The 25,832-nt window shown below is 49.7% G+C and overlaps 1 protein-coding gene across 4 annotated transcripts in view; it reads left to right on the top strand.

Moving 5' to 3' along the window:
• LOC141259036 (beta-galactoside alpha-2,6-sialyltransferase 1-like) overlaps positions 1 to 25,832 on the top strand; it is a 189,250-nt gene that overhangs the window by 128,812 nt on the left and 34,606 nt on the right. For all 4 annotated transcript variants that reach the window (XM_073674448.1, XM_073674449.1, XM_073674451.1 and 1 more), the window contains 2 exons: positions 4,336 to 4,437; positions 6,604 to 6,778. In XM_073674448.1, the coding sequence (XP_073530549.1) occupies positions 4,336 to 4,437; positions 6,604 to 6,778 (277 nt within the window). The remainder of the gene's footprint in view (positions 1 to 4,335; positions 4,438 to 6,603; positions 6,779 to 25,832) is intronic.

Raw genomic sequence — 25,832 nt, 5'->3', positions numbered from 1 at the left:
GGCCCACTCCTCCATACAGATCTTCTCCAAGTTATCTAGGTTTTTTGGGTGTCTCATGTGGACTTTATTCTTGAGCTCCTTCCACAAGTTTTAAATTGGGTTAAGGTCAGGAGACTGACTAGGCCACTCCAACACCTTGACTTTTTCCCTCTTGAACCAGGCCTTGGTTTTCTTGGCTGTGTGCTTTGGGTTGTTGTCTTGTTGGAAGATGAAATTACGACCCATCTTAAGATCCTTGATGGAGGAGCGGAGGTTCTTGGCCAAAATCTCCAGGTAGGCCGTGCTATCCATCTTCCCATGGATGCGGACCAGATGGCCAGGCCCCTTGGCAGAGAAACAGCCCCACAGCATGATGCTGCCACCACCATGCTTGACTGTAGGGATGATATTCTTGGGGTCGTATGCAGTGCCATCCAGTCTCCAAACGTCACGTGTGTGGTTGGCACCAAAGATCTCGATCTTGGTCTCATCAGACCATAGAACCTTGAACCAGTCTGTCTCACAGTCCTCCAAGTGATCATGAGCAAACTGTAGACGAGCCTTGACCTGACGCTTTGAAAGTAAAGGTACCTTACAGGCTCGTCTGGAACGGAGACCATTGCGGTGGAGTACGTTACTTATGGTATTGACTGAAACCAATGTCCCCACTGCCATGAGATCTTCCCGGAGCTCCTTCCTTGTTGTCCTTGGGTTAGCCTTGACTCTTCGGACAAGCCTGGCCTCGGCACGGGAGGACACTTTCAAAGGCTGTCCTGGCCGTGGAAGGCTAACAGTAGTTCCATAAGCCTTCCACTTACGGATGATGCTCCCAACAGTGGAGACAGGTAGGCCCAACTCCTTGGAAAGGGTTTTGTACCCCTTGCCAGCCTTGTGACCCTCCACGATCTTGTCTCTGATGGCCTTGGAATGCTCCTTTGTCTTTCCCATGTTGACCATGTCTGAGTGCTGTTCACAAGTTTGGGGAGGGTCTTAAATAGTCAGAAAAGGCTGGCAAAAGAGATCTTTAATCCACACATGTGAAGCTCATTATTCTTGGTGCCTGAACTACTTCTTAATACTTTTGGGGGACCAAACAGAATTCTTGTGGTTTGAGGGGTTGAATAATAAATGACACTCTGAATTAACTTTTAACGTTTTAAAAAACTAAAAAATAAAAAAACAAAAACAAAATTTGCTGCAGTGCATTTCCCACCTCCAGGCTGATCTACAGTACAAATGTCACAATGCCAAGTTAATTCCGCATGTGTCAACCAGCTAAATCTGCAGGGGGTTGAATACTACTTGTAGGCACTGTATATATATATTTATTTATTTATTACACATGGCCCAGCCTGCCCCCTCATCCTTCACATACGCAGACATATGCGCGCGCACACACGGTACGCAGACATATGCGTGCGCACACACGGTACGCAGACATATGCGTGCGCACACACGGTACGCAGACATATGCACGCACACACGGTATGCAGACATATGCGCGCGCACACATGGTACGCAGACATATGTACACATACAGACATACACATAGATAAAACAGACAAATATATATACACAGTCATATACACTGACATTCACATACATGCACTCACACAGACCCATTACTAATATTTTTAATATGGGGATTGGGGAAGCCTCACTCACCTGTCCCCGGTCCAGTGTCCTGTCCAGCAGCTCCTCGGGTATGGGGCAGTGCAGGGCCCCCGGCGTGTCACAGACTTCATGGCCCTGGAACATCAGAGGGGCCCACTTGCGGTCGGGTCCGGGCCCCTCCCGCCCATCTGTGCAGGACCTCCGCTCCGACGGTGTTTGATTGCCGGCACTCCCCCAGACATGGCCGCGCGCTGTGCGGTTGTGTCTGCTAGTAATGACGCGGCAGGAGCGACACACAAGCACAATTAAAGGTGCAGTGCCCTCGACCCTGCCGTGTCATTACTAGCAGACACAGCCGGACAGTGCGCGGCCATGTCTGGGGGAAGTGCCGGCAATCAAGCAGCGCCTGCGTCCCTGAACAGGTGCCAAGGAAGCGGCCAGGGCCCCGACAGTGAGTGGGCGGGTGGGTGTGTGGGCCCGGCCCCGACAGTGAGTGGGCGGGTGGGTGTGTGGGCCCGGCCCCGACAGTGAGTGGGCGGGTGGGTGTGTGGGCCCGGCCCCGACAGTGTGTGGGCGGGTGGGTGTGTGGGCCCGGCCCCGACAGTGAGTGGGCGGGTGGGTGTGTGGGCCCGGCCCCGACAGTGTGTGGGCCCGGCCCCGACAGTGAGTGGGCGGGTGGGTGTGTGGGCCCGGGCCCCGACAGTGAGTGGGCGGCTGGGCCCCTCTGATTTTCCAGGGCCCCGGCACTTGCCCGGGTACGCCGGGTGCTGACGCCGGCCCTGCTGCCACCACAGGAAGTTTTGAGACGCTTGCATCTCATACACTAGCACACACGATACCTAGCTTTCCTCTACTTTTCTTGCACTCTGGCATACATAGGGTAACACAACCATGCTATTCTCGCCCTCTACAGGACCTGTGAGTACGTTTAGAGCAACAAGGAAGAAACTTAATAAATATTAGATTTAATGTACAAAAAGAAGTGCAGTGTTTAAATAAATATTACAAAAGATGAAATAATAAAAAAGACATATAAAACAGTATAAAATGAAAGGGATAAAATGCAGATACTTCTTACAAATGGGATTCGTGAGAGCTTCTGGCGGAGCAGAACGCCGCATGAATTATCTTCTGGCGGAGCAGAACGCCACGTGAATTATCTGCAGATCTGCGATGCTCTTTGCTTCTCCTTTGGTTTGACACGCATATTCCTTAGATGACATGTTATAAAGGGTGTCACCAGACCCCTCACCCCTCCCTCAGCTGAGGTAAGAGGAGGACAGCCGATTAGATTTGATACTAATCCAGTTTTAGTGCATATTTCTGCTATCAGCCATATTTTCCACCAGGGACCTCCTAGAAAGCAATATGGCCATCATCTTACCAAACATCATTCAAGCATTCTATACATACTTCACATAAATACGATATATTAATAATTCATGGTGATATTGTGTTCCTGTGGGTTGCAAACTACCAAAACTTTTGCAATTTTACCCATAGATGCAAATATGTTCCCTTGTTCATGAATATATCCATTTATTATGTCGCATTCAGATTTTTTAGATAAGACATTGAAAATATTGTACTTAGGCCTCTTGTTAGGCCTCTTATATGGAGCTGTCCTGACTGCCTTCGGGGCAGAATTCTTCACCTTGTAATAATTAGACCTCTTTCGTAATGAGGATGCACACAGTTTAGGCTTTGTGCTCACGATGCATTTTTTAAGCGTTTCCGCAGCTGCAAAAACGCTGCAGAAACGCTTAAAAAAAGCATGGTAGAAGGCCTGCCATGTTCCACAATCATAATCCGCATGTGCTTTGCACATGCTGCGAAAATTTCCGCTGCGGATTATCCCGGACCCGGGTACCATAGAACCTGTAAAAAAAAGAATAAAGTAAAAAATAAATATTATATTTACCTTCTGATGGTCCCCGGTCTCCTTGTCTTTGCTTGCCGGCAGCTCGCGATGGACTGAAGGACCTGCGCTGACGTCATAGTCATGTGACGGCAGGTCCTTCAGTGTAGTGTACCGCGAGCTGCCGGCAGGCCAGGACGGAGCGAATAAAAACTGTGGGGGCCATCGGAAGGTAAGTATAGATTTATTTTTTTATTTTTTACCATTCTTTAAGGTCACAGTATATAAATCCATGCCGTTTGCATGGATTTATATAGTGTGACCAAGTTGACAAGCACTTTCCAAGTGATGCTAAAATCGCTTGGAAAGCGCTTGTCAACCTGCATGCGGAAATGCAAGTGAAGAACGCTTCACATCCGCATGTGCCTCTCAGGAAAAACGCATGTACAATCTGCATGCGTTTTTTCTGCCAGGGAGATGCAGAAACGCTCAGGAAAAAATCCTGAGCATTTCTGCATCGTGGGCACATAGCCTTACAGTTTTCCCTTCGAACAACTGTCAGCTACTTGTTAATTACTTTGCATACACACTCCATTTCTGCTCTCCATCAGATAACCTTCTTCAATTACCTGTTCACAGCAAGGGATACAACCAGTAATCCAATGCCCACAGCCATTGATCTGTATAACTATAACTCCATTTATGACAAAAAGTGCCAATTTATGTTCTCTACAGACGCTAAACCAGCAAATAATGTTAGGTAGTTTGGCTGTACATCCTGATTGCTGTTGATGGAAAGATGTAATTTAGAATAAGGAAATTGTAGTTATCGACATGTAAACTGTAAAATTTAGATTCTTATCTGTATCTGTTTCTCTTTGCAGGTCATTACCAAGAAATCGTTTAAGATCCAGGAAAACCCTATCTATAAAGATGTAATATTAATCTTGTGGGATCCATCCCCATATGATGCTGATATATACCAGGTAAAACTGGACACATACTGAAAGTAATGTTTTCTGTCAATAATTTAGAAAAGACATCACTAATATTGTTAGTGCATTGATAATGTTCTCGACTGAAATAAGGTATGTAAATGACATTTGGCTGATTTACCAATGGTATTATTCTAGTAAGTACTGAATTTAAGTAACTGATTATACTTACTTTGCTAGATAACTGTATGAGGCAGAATAATTTGATTTGGAAGGTCAATGTAGAACAACTAAGTGATGTAGGTGCTTAGAGTTTGCCAGTGCAGAGAAGCTGGGTGGTTTGTCATTCAGTTCAAATAGTGTTCAAACAATGTGAATTATATTTTTGTGTTATTTCATAAAACTTCTAGTTAATATGATAATCAAGTCTCAGTGTTATATCACAAATAAATAACTAATTCAACTTTACATAATTTAGAATGGATCTAAAATATAACAGGGTAGTGGTGCTGGTAGGATGTACCCAGGAAACCTGCTACAAATAATAACTAACCACAAATTGTCTAGAAATGATAAAAATAAGCAATAAAAGTATTCGCGCCGGGATACTGGATAAAAGGATACTAGTAGAGAAGTTGATAAATTTAAAATGCAAATTTATTAAAAATCTTATTTTAAAAAGAGAATAAATAAATGGTAATTTAGAGTCACATTGATAGATGTTGAGGCAGGAAGATGTTTAGCGATGACAAATATTCATAGTATTCAATCCTCAAGGGGGGAGTTGTAGTACCTTGTTGTTAGATAGGATACACTGGAGTATCAGTGGATGGGTGTCTATAAGATTAAGCGATTCTGGACCTAGGGTATGGTCATCCCCTAAGAGAGGAAAGGGAAGAGGTGTTAATAGAAAACCTGTAGCTGAAGAGTGGGTTCAATAGGAGAGAAAAAGGATAAACTACTACCTGGTATAAAATGGTGAGGATTGGAGCCGTGCTGCGCCTGCGAGTGCATAGAGATTTTGTCTGTAAGGGATTATAAACAATAGGATCATGCAGTAAAGGTACAGTATATACAGCTATCAAAAGTGACCGTTACCTTGCCCTAAGATTGAGGATGTACGTAGTGCTTTGGATATCCTGAGTGGGGTCCTGAGTGAAGTCATGTTCTAGGGTTGGCGATAGCAGTATGATTTCTATAGGAGGAAAGCCAATATTCCCAATAATAATAGGGTAATAAGGTATTAAAGTAATAAAGTGATATAGATAGGCATGAAAACTGTACCAAGGATTACCTGTTGATAATTGTTCCCTGGATGTACCCTGGAGTCCAAGGTACCGTGAGGTGTATTAGATGCAGGAATCCTCTGCAGCTAGATTTGGATGTATGCTGCAGGTATGGAAGGGTACCTTGAGAGGGCTCCAGGAAGGCTCATGGGCTTTTTGCAGAGCTCCAGAAAGACTCGTAGGTCTGATTTTTAAGGAGAGATGTCCTTAATGAGCAGGGCGTCGGATATACGTACCTGTGTGGCAGGTATTTCCGAGGAGATGTTCAGCTGAGTGGTCCTCTGTAAGGTCAGTAGTGACCACAGTGGAGCGGGGATGCAGTCCCAGTAGAGCAAATGCTGAGGATCAAGTAGCGTGCGTCGCGGTGCAGGCGTGCTGGTGTGCTGCATCTGCTTAGGGTGAGCCCGCTTCCAGAGGGTCTTACCTTCAGGCACTTTTGGTTGGTTACCTTACCGGAAGGGCTGCGGGGTTCTCGGTGGTGCACAATGATCCAGGCGTGGCTGTGCTGCGGAGTAGAGTCCCGGCCATTGACTCTCACTCCTGTTGGCTGGACTGCTCGTTGGCGCACTTGTGATGAGGCGAGCAGGACGAGCAGGACCTGCCGTGACGTCACATTCATGTGTGGCATACGTGGTGAGGCTGCTGTGGAGATACTACAGAAAGATGAAAGGACCAAAAACCTACGCAATTCGGAATCAATCGAATTCCTTCATCAGGGCGATGAAGGAATTCGATGAAGGGTGATGAAGGAATCCCATAGATTCCGAAAAGCGTAGATTTATGGTCCTTTCGCATATTTCATGCATTAATGTACACTTAACAAAAATATAAACGCAACATTTTTGTTTTTGCTCCCATTTTTCATGAGCTGCACTCAAAGATCTAAGACTTTTTCCACATCATATCTTAATTGTCTTATTTCTCCCCTCAGTGGTATAAGAAGCCGGAATTCAAATTCCTTGAACCATATAGAAATTATCGATTGGCGAATCCCGAGCAGCCGTTTTATATCCTGAAACCACAAATGATTTGGCAGCTGTGGAACATAATTCAAGAGAACTCACCAGAATTAATCCATCCAAATCCTCCATCGTCAGGGTCAATTGGTGAGCATACATAAATAATTGTGTATGATTTGGGATTTTTCAGGATTATGATAGATCAACGTCAATATCTGATCAGTGATCCAACTCTTAGCACCCCCACAGATTAGCTGGTTGAGGGGGCCACATTATAACAAAACTGGCCAAGCTCTGTACAATGTATAGTGGACATCAATAGTACTGCCCCATTGCATTGGCCATAACAAAGCTACAGTGTCATTTACAGATGTAAACCACATTCTCATGTTCAGTATTTGGTCATTATCTTACATCAGTATTTGTTAACCAAAACCATGAGTGGGTGAACAATGCAGAAGTGATGCACATGTTTGTATTATTTTATTATTATTGTATTTTCTCTGATTGTTCTACTTTAAAGGATTATTTTAGGTCCTCTCACTTCTACATGTGGAAGGTAGCTGGGGCTGGTAATGTATATTTACTATTTTATACCTGTCAGGACACATGCAACTATCTCACTGTAATGAATATGGGTTCTACATTCAATATCATCAGTAGACATGACATCACCGCCTCACTTTCCTCCAAATGAAGAAATGAGCAGAGTCAGAATTTCCCATTAAAATTAAGGTAATCTGTTGTGGAAATGCTACTAACTTGGGTGCGTGGTGAGGTAACACAGGAACCATTTCCATTTAAATGTCCAGGCTGGTTTATTTGTGCTTCATAAACCATGCCACAAGCAAAGGAAAATAAATGGCCTTTCATTGCAGGCAAAAAAAAGTAAACAGTTTTTACAAAGTCCCCTTAGAGACAGTCCAGGACAGACAGGCTGGATAGCATCCAGTATACCGGCTCAGTCTGGAGATATCACACAGGAGGTCTTCTTACCTCCATATACACAGACCATGTGTCAAACAAACAAACAAACAAACTCCATTTTACCCTGAACCACATGTATGTGGGCTACTAGACCCATCCATATATCAGGCTGCCTGTAAAACCTGGCCCAGAAGCAGAAAAAAAAGCCTCTTAGTGCTATGTGCACTAGAGCAATACTCCAGGTTTAAATCACAGAGGACAACCACCTCCATGATACATACCACCCATCAACTATGTGTCCAGTAACCACCTTACACTATACACTATATTAAACCCTTCATGCCACAACCTGTTTTCACCTTCAAATTTTTCAATTTTGACGAGTGTCATTTTATGTGGTAATAACGCTGGAATTCTTCAACATATCCCAGTAAGTCTGAGAGTGTTTTTTGTAACACATCATAATTCGTGATAGTAGTAAATTTAGGTCGGTATGATTTGTGTTTTTTAGCAAAATATCGAAAAGTTTACAAAAACATTGAAAAAGTTGAAATTTTTGAACTTTGAATTTTCTTGCCCTAAAAAAAGATAATCATACTGCTCAAAATAATTAATAAATAACATTTACCACATGTCTACTTTATTTCAGCATCATTTTTTAAACATAGTATTTTGTTAGGAAGTTAGAAGGGTTAAAAAATTAGCAGTCATTTTTCATTTTTCCAACGAAATTTACAACTCCTATTTTTTTAGGGACCACTTCACTTTTAAGTGACTTGAGGGTCCTAAATGTCAGAAACCAAACAAGACTCCATTGTAACAAAAGGCACCTCTAAAGGTATTCAAAATTGCATTCAAGCAGTTTGTTAACCCTTCTGGTGTTTCACAGGAATAATAGAAAATGGAAGAAAATAATGATAAATTATGGGATTTTCACTAAAATATTGTTTTAGCTCCAAATTTTTCATTTTCACAAGCGTAACAGGAGAAAATGAACCATCCAGTTTGTTGTGCAATTTCTCCTGAGTACCGTGATACTACATATGTGGGGGAAAATATTGATTGGGCACAATGCAGGGCTTGTAAGGGAACGAGCGCTATTTGACTTTTCGAGTGCAAATTTGACCAGAATTGACTACGGGTGTGTGGCACCCCAGGGGTCTGGTTTCCACAGTAACAGCAATGTTATGTCTGAGAGCAGGTGGGAGGTCTCTTGGTCATGCCACACCTCCTGCCCAGTCCTGGGAGGGGAAGAATTTCCCCTATATAAACCTAGGGCTGAGGCAGGGTTAGGGTGTAGAGAAGAAGTAGAGACGGAGAAGAGAAGCAGATATAGGAAAAGAACATCAGGAGCTCTGTGGGAGCAGTGCTATAAGGAGTCAGGGGCTGGCAGCTGCAGAGCTCGCCCTGACTGGGAAGCTATCACCGGACCCGGAGTCCGAGGCTGTGGGGACTAACTCCTACCCAGCAGCAGAAACCGACCGGCAGGGGATTTCAGGTCCTCCGGCCAAGAAACCCGAAGGCACGGTCACACGCGTGGGACCAGCACCGCCGTCGTGGAACGGAAGCTACTAGAAGGCCCCGAGTCACCGGCCATACGGGTGAGCACCACACGGTACACTCAGGGACGTGGGCTACTTATACCCGCCTCTAGCAAGGTAGCCAGAAGAGTACAGTCAGTTTGGGAGGCCTACAACTCCGCCTGGCCAGGGGAGATCCCATCTGCTCAAGGACTGACCAGGCCCCGATCGCTAGCCAGTACTCCGGGAGGGTCTATCTTTATCACCAGTAAAGACCCTGAACTACACCGCATCGTCTCTGAGTGATTCCTGCTACCCCCATCATCCACGTCGGCTGCCCTGAGGCCATACCCCTCCCGTTGGGGGTGATACTATCACGCTGCACAATCCTACCACCGGCCTCAGCGGTCTGCCCTGCAGCGGCAGCTCCTTCGCTGCATTCAACGGGTGGCGTAGTCGTCCAACATCTACCGCTAATACAACGCCACTTAGTCTGACTCCCTGGGCACGGACCGGGTCACCGCCACGAGACTACAACCCTCAACAGATCCGGCTCCGGGTAAGCTCCTGCATGCGCAACGCTGTGCGACACAGGCCCAGGGGTGCGTCAGGTGCAATGACATTTGAAGAGCCCCTGAGGTACCAAAACAGCAAAAAAAACAAAAGTGACTCTATTTTGGAAACTACGCCCCTCATGGAATTTATCTAGTGATGCAGTGAGCAACTTGATCCTACAGGTGTTTCATTTTTACAGTCCAATGTTTTAAAATACTGTGAAATTCTACAAAAATAATGCTTCAGCCCACAGTTTTCATTTTCAAAAGAGTAACAGGAGAAAATGGACCATCCAATTTGCTATGCAATTTCTCCTGAGTTTGCCAATACTCTATATGTGGTCGGAGACTACTTTTGAGGCACAGTGCAAAGCTCAGAATGAGAGGAGCGCTGTATTGGAGTGCATATATTGCTGGAATGATTTGCAGGTGCCATGTCACATTGGCAGAGCCACTGGGGTGCCAGAACAGCAGTACCCCCATAAGTGACCCCATTTTACAAACTGCACTCATCAGTGAATACATCTAGTGATGCAGTTAGCATATTGACACCAATGGTGTGTCGCAGAATGTTCTAATATTAACGGAGGTGAAGAAAAAATTATTTGATTTTAACCACTAAAATGTTGTTTTTGCCCCAAGAGTTAATAGGAGAAAATGGACCACATAACTTGTTATACAATTTATCCTGAGTTTGGCAATACCACATATATTGCTGGAAACTACTTTCCAGGCACAGTGCAAAGCTCAGAAGGGAAGCAGCGCCATATTGAAATGCAGATTTTTCTGAAATTGTATGGGAGTGCAATGTCACATTGGCAGATCCTTTGAGGTGCCAGAACAGCAGAACCACCCATAATTTACCCCATTTTAAAACTGCACCCCTTAGTGAATATGACTCACCCCCTGGGCCAGTGCTGTAGTGTGGCGCGCGTGCGCGCGGGGGATACCCGGAGCCGGATCCGATGGGGGTAGTAGTCTTCGTGTGGCGGTGACCCGGTCCGCGCCCCGGGTGGTCAAACTAAGTGGCAGTTATTGGTATGATGGTATTAGTGTCCGACTACGCCACCCGTTGAATGCGGTTATGAAACCGCCGCTGCAGGGCAGACCGCTGAGGCCGGTGGTATAGGTGTGCAGCAATGTTGATATAACCCCCAACGGGAGAGGTATGGCCTCAGGGCAGCGGATGTGGGTGATGTTGGGAGTGATGGTGTGGATGTCCCAGCACTAACGGTGCGACAAGGAAGCACGGAGACGCGAGGGTACAGTTCAGGGCCTTTACTGATGGTACAAGGCAAATTCCCCCGGGAGTACTGGCTAGTAGTTGGGGCCTGGTTAGTCTGCGAGTAAGCCGGAGTTCCCCTGGCCAGGTGGAGTTGCAGGCCTTCCCGTTAGTCTGTACCCTTCCTGGCTACCCTGCTTTCGGCGGTTACAAGTAGCCCACGTCCCTGGGTATACCGTGTGGTGCTCACCCGTATGGCTGGTGACCTGGGGCCTCCTGTTAGCCTCCGCTCTGGGATGGCGGTGCTGGTCCCTTCGTTGTGACTGAGCCTCCGGGCTTTTATGGCCAGAGGACCTGGAATCCCCTGCCGGATGGATTCTGCTGCTGGGTATATCTTAGTCCCCACAGCCTCGGACTCCTGTGTCCGGTTTTAGTACCTTCTCCCAGGGCGAGCTCTGCACAGCTCCAGCCCCTGGCGCTTCTCCTTGGCTCCTACAGAGCTCCTGATGTCTATCTGTCCCTGTTTCTGCGTGTCCAGACCAGACTCCCTCTCTGTCTGGAACTCCTCTCTCTAACCCTGCCTCAGCCCCAGTTTATGTAGGGGAAGTTCTTCCCCTCCCAGGACTGAGCAGGAGGTGTGGCATGCTTAGGATTCCTGCCCAGGAGACCTCCCACCTGCTCACAGACGTAATACTGCTATTACTGTGGAAACCAGACCCCTGGGGTGCCACAAATACATCTAGAGATGCAGCGAGCATTTTGACACAGAATGTGTGTCATGGAATTTTATACTATTACGAGGGTCAGTCAATAAGTAATGCCTCCTATTTTTTTTCTCCTTAAATAAGGTAGTTATGTTAAATATTCGAATTTGGCACAATTCCTCAAACCTTCTTCTCCAATCCACAGCAATTGCAACTTCCTGCACCAACAGGTGGCAGGACTGTATCGGTTTGCAAAATGGCTGCCATCGATGTTCGTATTAGACAACGTTCTGTGATTGAATTCTTGCATGCAGAAGGTGAAACGCCCATTCGAATTCATGGGAGACTGAAAAATGTGTACGGTGATGTAACAGTGGATGTCAGTACTGTTAGACGATGGGTTCGTCGCTGTAACACAGCTGAAGGGCCATCACCGTTGGCTGACAAAATGCAGAGTGGCAGGCCAGTAACCGCAGTGACTCCAAGCAACATTCAGCGAGTCGATGACATCATTCGTGGTGACCGCCGTGTGACTGCAGATGAATTGTGTGGCATTATCTGCCTCAGTAAAGGCAGTGTGATGAAAATTATTGGACAACTGGGATACAGAAAAGTTTGTGCACGGTGGGTCCCAAGAATGCTTTTTACCATGCTGGAATACATGCCCTTGTTAAACGGTGGACCAAGACTGTGGAAATGGATGGAGATTATATTGAAAAGTGACAAATTAATCGTTAATGTTGTGGTTTTCAACCTATGTAATTGCATTTGAATTTCTTGCCAATTAAAAGGAGAAAAAAAATAGGAGGCATTACTTATTGACTGACCCTCGTAGGTGATGAATAATAAATAATAATAATAATTTTTATTTCTATAGCTCCAACATACTCCGCAGCATTTACATTTTAGGGGGTACTTGCACAGATAGTAAAGACATTACAGAATAACACATAATTCAAGGGATGCCAAAAGGTGTGAGAGTCCTGCTTGCAAGCCTACAATCTATGACCTAGGGGGGACATGAAAGGTGAATGGTAAAAAGTACTTGTATAGTATGGTTCAGCCATCAATATAATAAATAGAGGATTCACATGAATTCACATAATACTGCATGAACCGGTCACCAGTCTGAATGTGTACAAGTAGAGACACAGAGTGCTATTAAGTGCATGAAGAAATAATACTTAAATTATTATCACTAAACTACTGTTTTAGCCCAAGGTTTTTCATTTTAACAATAGGAAATAGGTAAAAATGGCCCGATACTTTGTTACACAATTTCTCCTGAGTGTGGCAATGCCCCATATATACAGTACTGTTTGCCCAAACAGCAAACAGCAAGGATCAGGAGGGAAAGAGGGCTATTTGACTTTTGCAATTCTGATTTTTTAGAATAGGTTGCAAACTCCATTTGCAGAGCCCCTAAGTGCCAAACAGCAGAATTCCACCTCAAGTGACCCCTTATTGGAATTTGATGATTTTGACTCCTTGGGTGATTTTCAAAAACAAACATGCAGTGGAAGTTGCAAAGTGAAAAGGCAAATATGCCATTGTAGTGGCCAGTACATTATGCCCAGCTTGTGCTTCCGGAACAATGTACCCATAAAGAAAGTTGACTCTCCTCGTTAACGTAATGCCAAATATGTGGGTGCTAAGTGTGGTTTAGGCACATTGTGGAGCTCAGAAGAGAGGGGAACATTTGAGTTTGGAAGCGCAAAGATCAATGGATTTCGCTATCCCAGAGCCTTTGTGCTACCAGTAAGGTGGACACCCACTATATTTCTGTTAAAAGATAACAGACCTGAGTGGGCACTTGATTTTTGTGGGTTGAGTTGAAGCTTTTATTGGTGGTATTTTGTAGTACAGAACATTTTGGATCAGCTCATAATTATCCTGTGCTTTATGCTGAGCACTTACATCGGGGTTTCCATCTAAATCTCTGAAATACTGTATGTGATTCAGGTGAAACCCCAGATGGATCCATTCACTATAATGATGCAGCAGAGGTACTCTGGACTCCGTTTGATCTCGGTTCAGCGGTGTCCTTGTGTCACCCTACCTGGATGCCACAAGTGTAATAAAGCTGTGTCTGAGAGCAAGGGGGAGGTTCTCTGGTCAGGGGAACATTAGCATGCAATGCCTCCTGTCTCAGGCCAGTAGGGGGAGCAGGCTGCCCCTATAAAAGCTGGTACTGGGGACAGGGTTAGAGAGCTGTCTCAGCTTTGAGAAGTGTCCCAGAGTGGAGCAGGGACAGAAAGTTGATTGCACCTAAGAGGAAGTGTGGCAGTAGGAGAGAGCCACAAGCCAGAGACAAGAGGCGAAGAGAGCCTGTCTTGGCAGAGAAAGACTTAGCTTTACCAGACTTTGGTGTCTGAGGCTGGAAGGATTCCACATCCCCCAGCAGAGAACCAGTCCGCAAGGGACTGTACATTCCTTGGCCTAAGAAGCCTGGAGGCCCTGCCACAACCGAAGGGACCAGTAAAGCCGTACAAGGCTGGGAGCAGAAAGGAACCCACGTCGCAGGCCATACAGGCGAGAATACACGGAAAGCTTGGAAACGTGGGCTGTTACCCTATCAGGAGGAGATAGCCAGAAGGAGCGCAGAAAGCACGGTAGGCCTACACTCTCACCCTGACCAGGGCCAATTTCCCCGTTGCTCTCAGACATCCAGGTCCCCTCCTAGCTGGGACTGTTTGTGGGTCAGTTTTCCTGTTTAGTAAAGACCCTGGACTGCAACCTGTTGTCTGTGTGCTCCTTGCTCCTCCAGCAATATCATCACTGGGACTCTCACTACCATCACTCCCACCATCCACTATACTGCCCTGGGGCCGCACTCTTCCCGTGGGGAGTCACACTACCATAGCTGCACATCTCATCAGCCCCAGCGGTCTGCATGCAGCGGCGGTTCCTAATAACCGCAAATCCACGGGTGGCGTAGTCGGACATAAACAACACATAACGGACTACCACTGGCCTGACCACCCTGAGCCACGGAACCGGGTTGCCACTACTACTCCCATCGTTCCACCTATTGCCCGGATCCGAGTGCCCCACGGCCCAGGGGGCGAGTCATCCTTTTCAGAAGTGCACAAAATTGTAGCCAACAGCGCTTTTGTACATGCCTAAAAAGGCACCTAAAAAGACGGACATCACCGCATGATAGTCCAGAAATATTTCCATTTGCCTCATTATAGGGAATTAAGTATTTCAGAGATTAACATGTAAACCCTGATGTAAGTACTGAGTGTAGAGAGCAGGTTAAATGTGAACTGAGCCTTCTTGCGATGTTTCGGAGGCAGAATGAAGAAATTACCAGCAGTTCAAAAATTGGTTTTATTTCTTTATTTTTTTACGCCGTTCCTCATGCAGTATAAGTTATAAGATGGCTGTATTCTTCGGGTCATTACAGTGATATCAGATTTATATAGTTTTTTTTAGGTTTTACTACTATTCCACACTAAAAAATACTTTTTTTGCAAATAAAGGTTTTTTTGCATCACTAAATTTTGAGAGCTATGATTTTTCTGTTTTTTCTGCCGACAGAGTCATATGATCGCTTGTTCTTTGTGGGGTGAGTTGGAATTTTTATTGGTACAATTTTGCAGTACATAACATTTTTTGATCACTTTCTATTCTGATTTTTGGGAGGCACAATTAGCAAATAATAACAATTTAGGAATTGCTTTTTGTTGTTCTTATGCCATTCACCATGAAGTAAAATTGATAAGACAGGTTTATTCTTTGGGTCAGTATGATTACAGCAATACCACATTTATATATTTTTTGTGTTTTGCTGTTTTTACATACCGTATTTTTCGGACTATAAGACGCACTTTTTTCCTCTAAAATTTTGGAGGAAAATGGGGGGTACGTCTTATAGTCCGAATGTTGGGGGGGGTGTATATATATGTAGGGTGAGCGGTAGCGGTGGAGGAGCGGGGCACAGGAGGCAGCAGCCGCCCGCTGCAGCTTACACTGTCCCCGCTGCTAAAGAAAATGAATATTCACTGCTCCCCACGCCCATGGGGCATGGGCAGCACTGAATATTCATGCTCCTTAGTAGCAGCACACAGTGTAGCGGCAGCGCGGCTCCTGCTGCTGCCGGAATCGCCTGTGCCCGTTGTTAAAGGGCATGAATATTCAACCTCTCTCCACGCACATGGGCATGGGGAGGGGGTGAATATTCATGCCCTTTAATAAGCGGGCACATGCTATAGCCCGGCAGCAACAGGAGCCGCACTGCGGCTACTCTGTGTGCCGGCTATGTAGGAGCATGAAGTCACTGCTCCCTGCGCACACAGTCCCGGCGTGGGGAGCAGTGACTTCCGGCAGGTATTCTCCTTGTGAGCCGCGCATGGCAGTGACGCCATGCGCGGCTCACATGGAGAGATCAATGTGGGCAGACAGGACGCAGCACTGGAGGGGAGAAGAAAGGTGAGTAGGAGTGTTTATTTTTTATGTGCAGCATGATGGGGATTAGGGGGACCATGCATAAGGATGAGGGGGCCATACATACCAGAGTAAGGATGAGGGGGCCATACATACCAGGGTAAGGATGAGGGGGCCATACATACCAGGGTAAGGATGAGGGGGCCATACATACCAGGGTAAGGATGAGGGTGCCATACATACCAGGGTAACAATGAGGGGGGCATACATAACAGGATAAACATGAGGGGGCCATACATAACAAGATAAAGATGAGGGGGCCATACATACCAGGATAACGCTGAGGGGGGCATACATAACAGGATAAAGATGAGGGGGGCCATAAATACCAGGATAACGCTGAGAGGGGCATACATAACAGGATAAAGATGAGGGGGTCATACATACCAGGATAAGGATGAGGGGTGCCATGCATACATGGATAAGGATGAGGGGTGCCATGCATACCAGGATAAGGATGAGGGGTGCCAAGCATACCAGTATAGGGATTAGGGGTGCCATGCATACCAGGATAGGGATTAAGGGTGCCATGCATACCAGGATAGGGATTAGGGGTGCCATGCATAGCAGGACAGGGATGAGGTGTGCCATGTATACCAGGACAGGGATGAGGGGTGCCATGCATACCAGGACAGGGATGAGAGATGCCATGCATACCAGGACAGGGATGAGGGGTGCCATGCATATCAGGATAGGGGTGAGGGGTGCCATGCATACCAGGATGGGAATTGCTGTGCCATGCATACCAGGATGGGGATTTCTGTGCCATGCATACCAGGATAGGGATTAGGGGTGCCATGCATACCAGGATAGGGATGAGGGGTGCCATGCATACCAGGATGGGGATTGCTATGCCATGCATACCAGGATGGGGATTGCTGTGCCATGCATACCAGGATGGGGATTGCTGTGCCATGCATACCAGGATAGGGATTAGGGGTGCCATGCATACCAGGATAGGGATTAGGGGTGCCATGCATACCAGGATAGGGATTAGGGTGCCTATACCAGTGTCAGCAGAAGACCCCCTCCCCCTTAAAAGTGCATCATGAACACATTTTTGGCTTAATTCTTTTTTTTTCTCCTCTAAAACCTAGATGCGTCTTATGGTCCGTTGCGTCTTATAGTCCAAAAAATACGGTAATAAAAACAATGTTATAGAAAAAAATGTGTTTTCATGGCCTTATTCTGACAGCTATAGCTTTTTTTAATTTTTTTGCTGACGGAACTGAATGAGGGCTTATTTTTTACTGGACAAGATGATGTTTTCAGGGATCCCATTCATATTTACATACGCCTTTTTAAATAATTCTTTAGAACACAAACCAAATTACAATAATAACTTCTATGATTTTCAGAATATAAACAAAGAACAAAAAAACACAAAAAAATCAAAAAAGTTAGTGTAAAAAAATCGGGGTCTTTAAGAGTAAAAGGAAGGAAGATCTAGTTTTGAGACTAGTAAAGTTAAACATAATAAGAGACCATCAATCAGAGGGTGGTAGATAAATGAAGGGCTGAATTGGTGGGGAGTGATGTAGGGAGAGGTTATAGAGGAGTGAAAATAACTCTTAGGATGCCAGAGAGAGAAATAGAGCCTGGTTGAATAGAGTTGGGAGACTTGTTTATTGGGACTCCAAAGCCAAATTTAGAAATCCAAGGAGACCATATTTTTAAGAACAATGAGTGAGTATGCATTTCCCAGACTATTCTTCCAGTCTAACGATCATTCGAGTTTTGGCTACCCTTTCCGAGTGGGTTGGGGGGGTTGTTTGCTTCCAATGAATAGAAATGAGATGTTGATCAGCACCTACCAAGAGACCCAGAAGATCATGTTTTTTTTGTTTTATAGTTTTTGAAGGGGTAAGACAATAGGATTTCTGCAGGTTTCAGGTTACTAGTAATTAAATCTAAGTCATTGTTAGAATCTATTTTGTTTTACTATCGGCCATCTTGTTGTGGTTTGCTGGCTTCTATTCTTTTCCTCTGGTGCTGGCTTTCTTGGTCACATGATCTCTGCACTCTTTATTACTCAGCACCTGGCTTCCATTCCCCGCTTGACATCAGTGTTGTAACGATCGTGCTCTGGCTAAGTAGCCTTGTTTAGTTCTTCTTGCTTTGGACTATTGTTATCCTGGGATTTCTTGTTCCACCAGTTTTGTTTCCTTTAATTTTCGTTTCTGCAACTAACTTTTCTGTTAGGAGGTCTCCTGCTTTTGCTCCCAGTCCTTAGATCTTTTAGGGACCCCTTTCCCCGTACTACAGGTCTTCGTTTGAGTTCAGTGCAGGAGTTTCGGTGGGGCTATTCATAAGGAATAGGGCACCCACCCCAGCATAGGGTTAAGCTGAGTCTCAGTGCAGGGACAGCTTTTCCCTCCTATTCCTTAGTTCTAAGTTGCAGAACATAACAGTCATATAAGGTCTTGTTCATTTCTGCCCAAAAAGGCTGTATACTTGAGCAAAACCAAAATATGTGAGATAAATTTCCTTTTTGTCTTCCGCATCTCCAGTGCAACTTAGAGTCAGAAAACCCAATATGATGAAGGCATTCAGGTTGTACTATAACAGTGGGAGAGTATTTTGTAAGAATTTTTATGTAAGAGGGTACATGTTAATTACTGTAAGTAAGATGCTGTTTACTTCCAAAACATTTAGGTTAAAATTTAGTTAATTTTCCCAGGAGGACAAATAAGTTGGCTTATATGGAAATGAGAGAGATTAAATGGTTCTAGATTTTTGAGGTAAATTTAGGAAAACGCAAGGGAAGTGTTGATAGTAAGTCCAGCCAGGATCACTTTTCTAAGTGTAAATGTAAGTGTATGTAAATTTGAGTTTAAAACGTTTAAAAATATAAGTAACATGGACGTGTTGGAGGAAATTAATAGGCTGTTTCGTGGAATCCGTTGGGTAATAAATTTTCATAGGGACTTTATTAGATAAGAATTGCAAAATGTTAAAATCAGGAATATAAGACCACAGATTGTTTATCTCCTCATAGTTGGGGTCTAAGAAATATGGTATGATACTGATGAGGGCTAGGGCTGAAGGAGTGTTTGAGCGGAATAGGGTCTTATTTAGAGTCTGCCTACATGGATTGCCTTATAGTATGCATGGATATCTGGCAACCTAGGCCACCTAATTGTTTAAGGTACGTAAGAAGTTTATATGGTAACTAGATGGTTGCCCGATACTAACGCATCGGGTATTCTAGAAAATGTATGCGTCCGACCGGGCGCGACTAATCAGCGAAGCAGTGTTTAAATAGGTTGTGCACTACTTTAAATTAACCCCCCCATGTATGCCCCGGGGCCCCTAATGAATTTTGGAGGACCGGGGAGCGAGGCCGCCGGTCGGGGTACTTCTGCTGCGAGCAGCGGGGAGATGATCGGCTAGCACAGGGTGAGCGTGTGAGGGAGATGACCGGCTAGCACAGGGTGAGTGTGTGAGGGTGAGCGTGGGAGCGTGTGAGGATGAGCGTGGGAGCGGGTGAACGTGGGAGGGTGAGAATGTGAGGGTGTGAGGGTGAGCGTGGGAGTGGGTGAGCGTGGGAGCGGGTGTGAGGGTGAGCGTGGGAGCTTGTGAGGGTGAGCGTGGGAGCGTGTGAGGGTGAGTGTGAGAACATGAGAAAGTGAGCATGAGAATGTGAGCGTGTGAGGGTGAGCGTGTGAGGGTGAGCGTGTGAGGGTGAGCATGTGAGGGTGAGCATGTGAGGGTGAGCATCTGAGGGTGAGAGTCTGAGGGTGAGCATCAGAGCGTGAGCGTCTGAGCGTGAGCGTCAGAGCGTGAGCGTCCAAGCGTGAGCGTGAGAGTCTGAGCGTGAGCGTCCGAGTGTGAGCGTCCGAGCGTGAGCGTGAGTGTCCGAGCGTGAGCGTCCGAGCGTGAGCGTCAGAGCGTGAGCATCCGAGCATGAGCGTCAGAGCGTGAGCGTCAAAGCGTGAGTGTGAGCATCAGAGCGTGAGCGTCAGAGCATGGGCGTGAGCGTCCGAGCGTGAGCGTCAGAGCGTGAGCGTCCGAGCGTGAGCGTCAGAGCGTGAGCGTCCGAGCGTGAGTGTCAGAGCGTGAGCGTCTGAGCGTGAGCGTCCGAGCGTGAGCTTCAGAGCGTGAGCGTCCGAGCGTGAGCGTCCAAGTGTGAGCGTCAGAGCGTGAGCGTGAGAGTCAGAGCGTGAGCGTCAGAGCGTGAGCGTCAGAGCATGAGCGTCAGAGCGTGAGCGTCCGAGCGTGTGAGCGTCAGAGCGTGAGCATCCGAGCGTGAGCGTGAGCTTCAGAGCGTGAGCGTCAGAGTTTGAGCGTCCAAGCGAGAGCGTGAGCGTCAGCGCGTGAGCTTGAGCGTCAGAGCGTGAGCGTGAGCATCAGAGCGTGAGCGTCAGAGTGTGAGTGTGAGCGTCAGAGCGTGAGCGTCAGAGTGTGTGCGTGAGCGTCCGAGCGTGAGCGTCAGAGTGTGAGCGTGAGCGTCCGAGGTTGAGCATCAGAGCTTGAGCGTCAGAGCGTGAGCGTCAGAGCGTGAGCGTCCGAGCGTGAGCGTCAGAGCATGAGCATCCGAGCGTGAGCGTCCGAGTGTGAGCGTGAGTGTCTGAGCGTGAGCGTCCGAGCGTGAGCGTCAGAGCGTGAGCGTCCGAGGATGAGCGTTAGCGTCTGAGCGTGAGCGTTAGCGTCAGAGCGTGAGCGTGAGCATCAGAGCGTGAGCGTCCGAGCGTGAGCGTGAGCGTCAGAGTGTGAGCGTCCGAACATGAGCGGGAGAGTCCGAGCGTGAGCGTGAGCGTCAGAGTGTGAGCGTCCGAACATGAGCGGGAGAGTCCGAGCGGGAGCGTCCGAGCGTGATCGTCCAAGCGTAAGCGTGAGCATCCGAGCGTGAGTGTCCGAGTGTGAGAGCATGAGCGTCCGAGCGGGAGCGTGAGCGTAAGCGTCTGAGCGTGAGCGTCAGAGTGTGAGCATGAGCGTCAGAGCGTGAGCGTGAGCGTCCGAGCGTGAGCGTCCGAGCGTGAGTGTTAGCGTCAGAGCGTGAGCGTCCGAGCGTGAGCGTGATCATGAGCGTCCGAGCGTGAGCGTCCAAGTGTGAGCGTCAGCGTCTGAGCGTGAGCATCCGAGCGTGAGCGTGATCGTCCGAGCGTGAGCATCCGAGCGTTAGCGTCCGAGCGTGAGCGTCCGAGCGTGAGCATCCGAGCGTTAGCGTCCGAGCGTGAGCGTACGAGCGTGAGCGTCCGAGCGTGAGCGTCAGCGTCTGAGCGTGAGCGTTAGAGCGTGAGCGTGAGCATCCGAGCGTGAGCCTCCGAGCGTGAGCGTTAGCGTCAGAGCGTGAGCGTCCGAGCGTGAGCGTGAGTGTCCGAGCGTGAGTGTCCGAGCGTGAGCGTCAGAGCGTGAGCGTCCGAGCGTGAGTGTCCGAGCGTGAGCGTCAGAGGGTGACCGTCCAAATGTAAGCGTGAGAGTCCGAGCGTGAGCGTCCTAGCGTGAGAGCGTGAGCGTCCGAGCGTGAGCGTAAGAGCGTGAGCGTCCAAGCGTAAGCGTGAGTGTCTGAGCGTGAGCGTGAGCATCCGAGCGTGAGAGCGTGAGCGTCCAAGCGTCCGAGCATGAGCATCTGACTGTGAGTGTCATAGCGTGAGCGTCAGAGCGTGAGCGTGAGCGTGAGCGTCAGAGCGTGAGCGTCAGAGCGTGAGCGTCTGAGGGTGAGCGTCTGAGGGTGAGCGTCTGAGGGTGAGCTTCTGAGGGTGTGAGGGGTGAGCGTCAGAGCGTGAGAATCCGAGCGTGAGCGTGAGCGTCCAAGCGTGAGCGTGAGCATCCGAGCGTGAGAGCGTGAGCGTCCGAGCGTGAGCGTGAGCGTCCGAACGTGATCATCTGACTGTGAGCGTCATAGCGTGAGCGTCCGAGCATGAGCGTGAGCGTCCGAGAGTGAGCGTCCAAGCGTAAGCGTGAGCGTCCGAGCGTGAGAGCGTGAGCGTCCGAGCGTGAGCATGAGCATAAGCGTCCGAGCGTGAGCGTCAGAGTGTGAGCGTGAGCGTCAGAGCGTGAGCGTCCGAGCGTGAGCGTCCGAGCGTGAGTGTTAGCGTCAGAGCGTGAGCGTCCGAGCGTGAGCGTCCGAGCGTGAGCGTCAGCGTCTGAGCGTGAGAGTCCGAGCGTGAGCGTGAGCGTCCAAGCGTGAGCATCCGAGCGTTAGCGTCCGAGCGTGAGCGTCCGAGCGTGAGCGTGAGCGTCCGAGCGTGAGCGTCCGAGCGTGAGCGTCCGAGCGTGAGCATCAGCGTCTGAGCGTGAGCGTCAGCGTCTGAGCGTGAGCGTCAGAGCGTGAGCATCCGAGCGTGAGCGTTAGCATCAGAGCGTGAGCGTTCGAGCGTGAGCGTCAGAGCGTGAGTGTCCGAGTGTGAGTGTCAGAGCGTGAGCATCCGAGCGTGAGCATCCGAGCGTGAGTGTCCGAGCGTGAGCGTCAGAGGGTGAGCATCCAAACGTAAGCGTGAGCGTCCGAGCGTGATCATCTGACTGTGAGCGTCATAGCGTGAGCGTCCGAGCATGAGCGTGAGCGTCCGAGCGTGAGCGTCCAAGCGTAAGCGTGAGCGTCCGAGCGTGAGCGTGAGCGTCCGAGCGTAAGAGCGTGAGCGTGATCGTCCGAGCGTGAGCATCCGAGCGTTAGCGTTCGAGCGTGAGCGTGAGCGTCCGAGCGTGAGCATCCGAGCGTTAGCGTCCGAGCGTGAGCGTACGAGCGTGAGCGTCCGAGCGTGAGCCTCAGCGTCTGAGCGTGAGCGTCAGAGCGTGAGCGTGAGCATCCGAGCGTGAGCCTCCGAGCGTGAGCGTTAGGGTCAGAGCGTGAGCGTCCGAGCGTGAGCGTGAGTGTCCGAGCGTGAGTGTCCGAGCGTGAGCGTCAGAGCGTGAGCGTCCGAGCGTGAGTGTCCGAGCGTGAGCGTCAGCGGGTGACCGTCCAAATGTAAGCGTGAGAGTCCGAGCGTGAGCGTCCTAGCGTGAGAGCGTGAGCGTCCGAGCGTGAGCGTAAGAGCGTGAGCGTCCAAGCGTAAGCGTGAGTGTCCGAGCGTGAGCGTGAGCATCCGAGCGTGAGAGCGTGAGCGTCCAAGCGTCCGAGCGTGAGCATCTGACTGTGAGTGTCATAGCGTGAGCGTCAGAGCGTGAGCGTGAGCGTCAGAGCGTGAGCGTCTGAGCGTGAGCGTCTGAGGGTGAGCGTCTGAGGGTGAGCTTCTGAGGGTGTGAGGGGTGAGCGTCAGAGCGTGAGAATCCGAGCGTGAGCGTGAGCGTGAGCATCCGAGCGTCAGAGCGTGAGCGTCCGAGCGTGAGCGTCCGAGCGTGAGCGTCCGAACGTGATCATCTGACTGTGAGCGTCATAGCGTGAGCGTCCGAGCATGAGCGTGAGCGTCCGAGCGTGAGCGTCCAAGCGTAAGCGTGAGCGTCCGAGCGTGAGCGTCCGAGCGTGAGCGTGAGCATAAGCGTCCGAGCGTGAGCGTCAGAGTGTGAGCGTGAGCGTCCGAGCGTAAGCGTCCGAGCGTGAGTGTTAGCGTCAGAGCGTGAGCATCCGAGCGTGAGCCTCCGAGCGTGAGCGTTAGGGTCAGAGCGTGAGCGTCCGAGCGTGAGCGTGAGTGTCCGAGCGTGAGTGTCCGAGCGTGAGCGTCAGAGCGTGAGCGTCCGAGCGTGAGTGTCCGAGCGTGAGCGTCAGAGGGTGACCGTCCAAATGTAAGCGTGAGAGTCCGAGCGTGAGCGTCCTAGCGTGAGAGCGTGAGCGTCCGAGCGTGAGCGTAAGAGCGTGAGCGTCCAAGCGTAAGCGTGAGTGTCCGAGCGTGAGCGTGAGCATCCGAGCGTGAGAGCGTGAGCGTCCAAGCGTCCGAGCGTGAGCATCTGACTGTGAGTGTCATAGCATGAGCGTCAGAGCGTGAGCGTGAGCGTCAGAGCGTGAGCGTCTGAGCGTGAGCGTCTGAGGGTGAGCGTCTGAGGGTGAGCGTCTGAGGGTGAGCTTCTGAGGGTGTGAGGGGTGAGCGTCAGAGCGTGAGAATCCGAGCGTGAGCGTGAGCGTGAGCATCCGAGCGTCAGAGCGTGAGCGTCCGAGCGTGAGCGTCCGAGTGTGAGCGTGAGCGTCCGAACGTGATCATCTGACTGTGAGCGTCATAGCGTGAGCGTCCGAGCATGAGCGTGAGCGTCCGAGCGTGAGCGTCCAAGCGTAAGCGTGAGCGTCCGAGCGTGAGCGTCCGAGCGTGAGCGTGAGCATAAGCGTCCGAGCGTGAGCGTGAGCGTCCGAGCGTGAGCGTCCGAGCGTGAGCGTCCGAGCGTGAGTGTTAGCGTCAGAGCGTGAGCATCCGAGCGTGAGCGTCCGAGCGTGAGCGTCAGCGTCTGAGCGTGAGCGTCCGAGCGTGAGCGTGAGCGTCCAAGCGTGAGCATCCGAGCGTTAGCGTCCGAGCGTGAGCGTCCGAGCGTGAGCGTCCGAGCGTGAGCATCAGCGTCTGAGCGTGAGCGTCAGCGTCTGAGCGTGAGCGTCAGAGCGTGAGCGTGAACGTTAGCGTCAGAGCGTGAGCGTTCGAGCGTGAGCGTCAGAGCGTGAGTGTCCGAGTGTGAGTGTCAGAGCGTGAGCATCCGAGCGTGAGCATCCGAGCGTGAGTGTCCGAGCGTGAGCGTCAGAGGGTGAGCATCCAAACGTAAGCGTGAGCGTCCGAGCGTGAGCGTGAGCGTCCGAGCGTGATCATCTGACTGTGAGCGTCATAGCGTGAGCGTCCGAGCATGAGCGTGAGCGTCTGAGCGTGAGCGTCCAAGCGTAAGCGTGAGCGTCCGAGCGTGAGCGTGAGCGTCCGAGCGTGAGAGCGTGAGCGTCCGAGCGTGAGCGTGAGCGTAAGCGTCCGAGCGTGAGCGTCAGAGTGTGAGCGTGAGCGTCAGAGCGTGAGCGTCCGAGCGTGAGCGTCCGAGCGTGAGTGTTAGCGTCAGAGCGTGAGCGTCCGAGCGTGAGCGTCCGAGCGTGAGCGTCAGCGTCTGAGCGTGAGCGTCCGAGCGTGAGCGTGAGCGTCCAAGCGTGAGCATCCGAGCGTTAGCGTCCGAGCGTGAGCGTCCGAGCGTGAGCATCAGCGTCTGAGCGTCTGAGCGTGAGCGTCAGAGTGTGAGCGTGAGCGTCCGAGCGTGAGCGCTAGCGTCAGAGCGTGAGTGTTCGAGCGTGAGCGTCAGAGCGTGAGTGTCCGAGTGTGAGTGTCCGAGTGTGAGTGTCAGAGCGTGAGCATCCGAGCGTGAGTGTCCGAGCGTGAGCGTCAGAGGGTGAGCATCCAAACGTAAGCGTGAGCGTCCGAGCGTGAGCGTCCGAGCGTGAGAGCGTGAGCGTCCGAGCGTGAGCATCAGAGCGTGAGCGTCCAAGCGTAAGCGTGAGCGTCCGAGCGTGAGCATCCGAGCGTGAGAGCGTGAGCGTCCGAGCGTCAGCGTGAGCGTCCGAGCGTGAGCATCTGACTGTGAGCATCATAGCGTGAGCGTCAGAGCGTGAGCGTCTGAGCGTGAGCATCTGAGGGTGAGCGTCTGAGGGTGAGCTTCTGAGGGTGCGAAGGGTGAGCGTCAGAGCGTAAGAGTCCAAGCGTGAGCGTCCAAGCGTGAGCGTGAGCATCCGAGCGTGAGAGCGTGAGCGTCCGAGCGTGAGCGTGAGCGTCCGAGCGTGATCATCTGACTGTGAGCGTCATAGCGTGAGCGTCAGAGCGTGAGCGTCTGAGCGTGAGCGTTTGAGGGTGAGCGTCTGAGGGTGAGCTTTTGAGGGTGTGAGGGGTGAGCGTCAGAGCGTGAGAGTCCGAGCGTGAGTGTCCGAGCGTGAGCGTCCGAGCGTGAGCGTTAGCGTCTGAGCGTGAGCGTTAGCGTCTGAGCGTGAGCGTCAGAGCGTAA

The sequence above is a fragment of the Phyllobates terribilis genome, unplaced genomic scaffold (assembly GCF_046119375.1).
Source record: "Phyllobates terribilis strain yellow unplaced genomic scaffold, ASM4611937v1 Scaffold_3__8_contigs__length_932513732, whole genome shotgun sequence".
In the NCBI taxonomy this organism is placed as follows: Eukaryota; Metazoa; Chordata; class Amphibia; order Anura; family Dendrobatidae; genus Phyllobates; species Phyllobates terribilis.
Note: the sequence above shows the minus strand (reverse complement) of the source record. Positions and strands in the feature narration are given on the sequence as shown.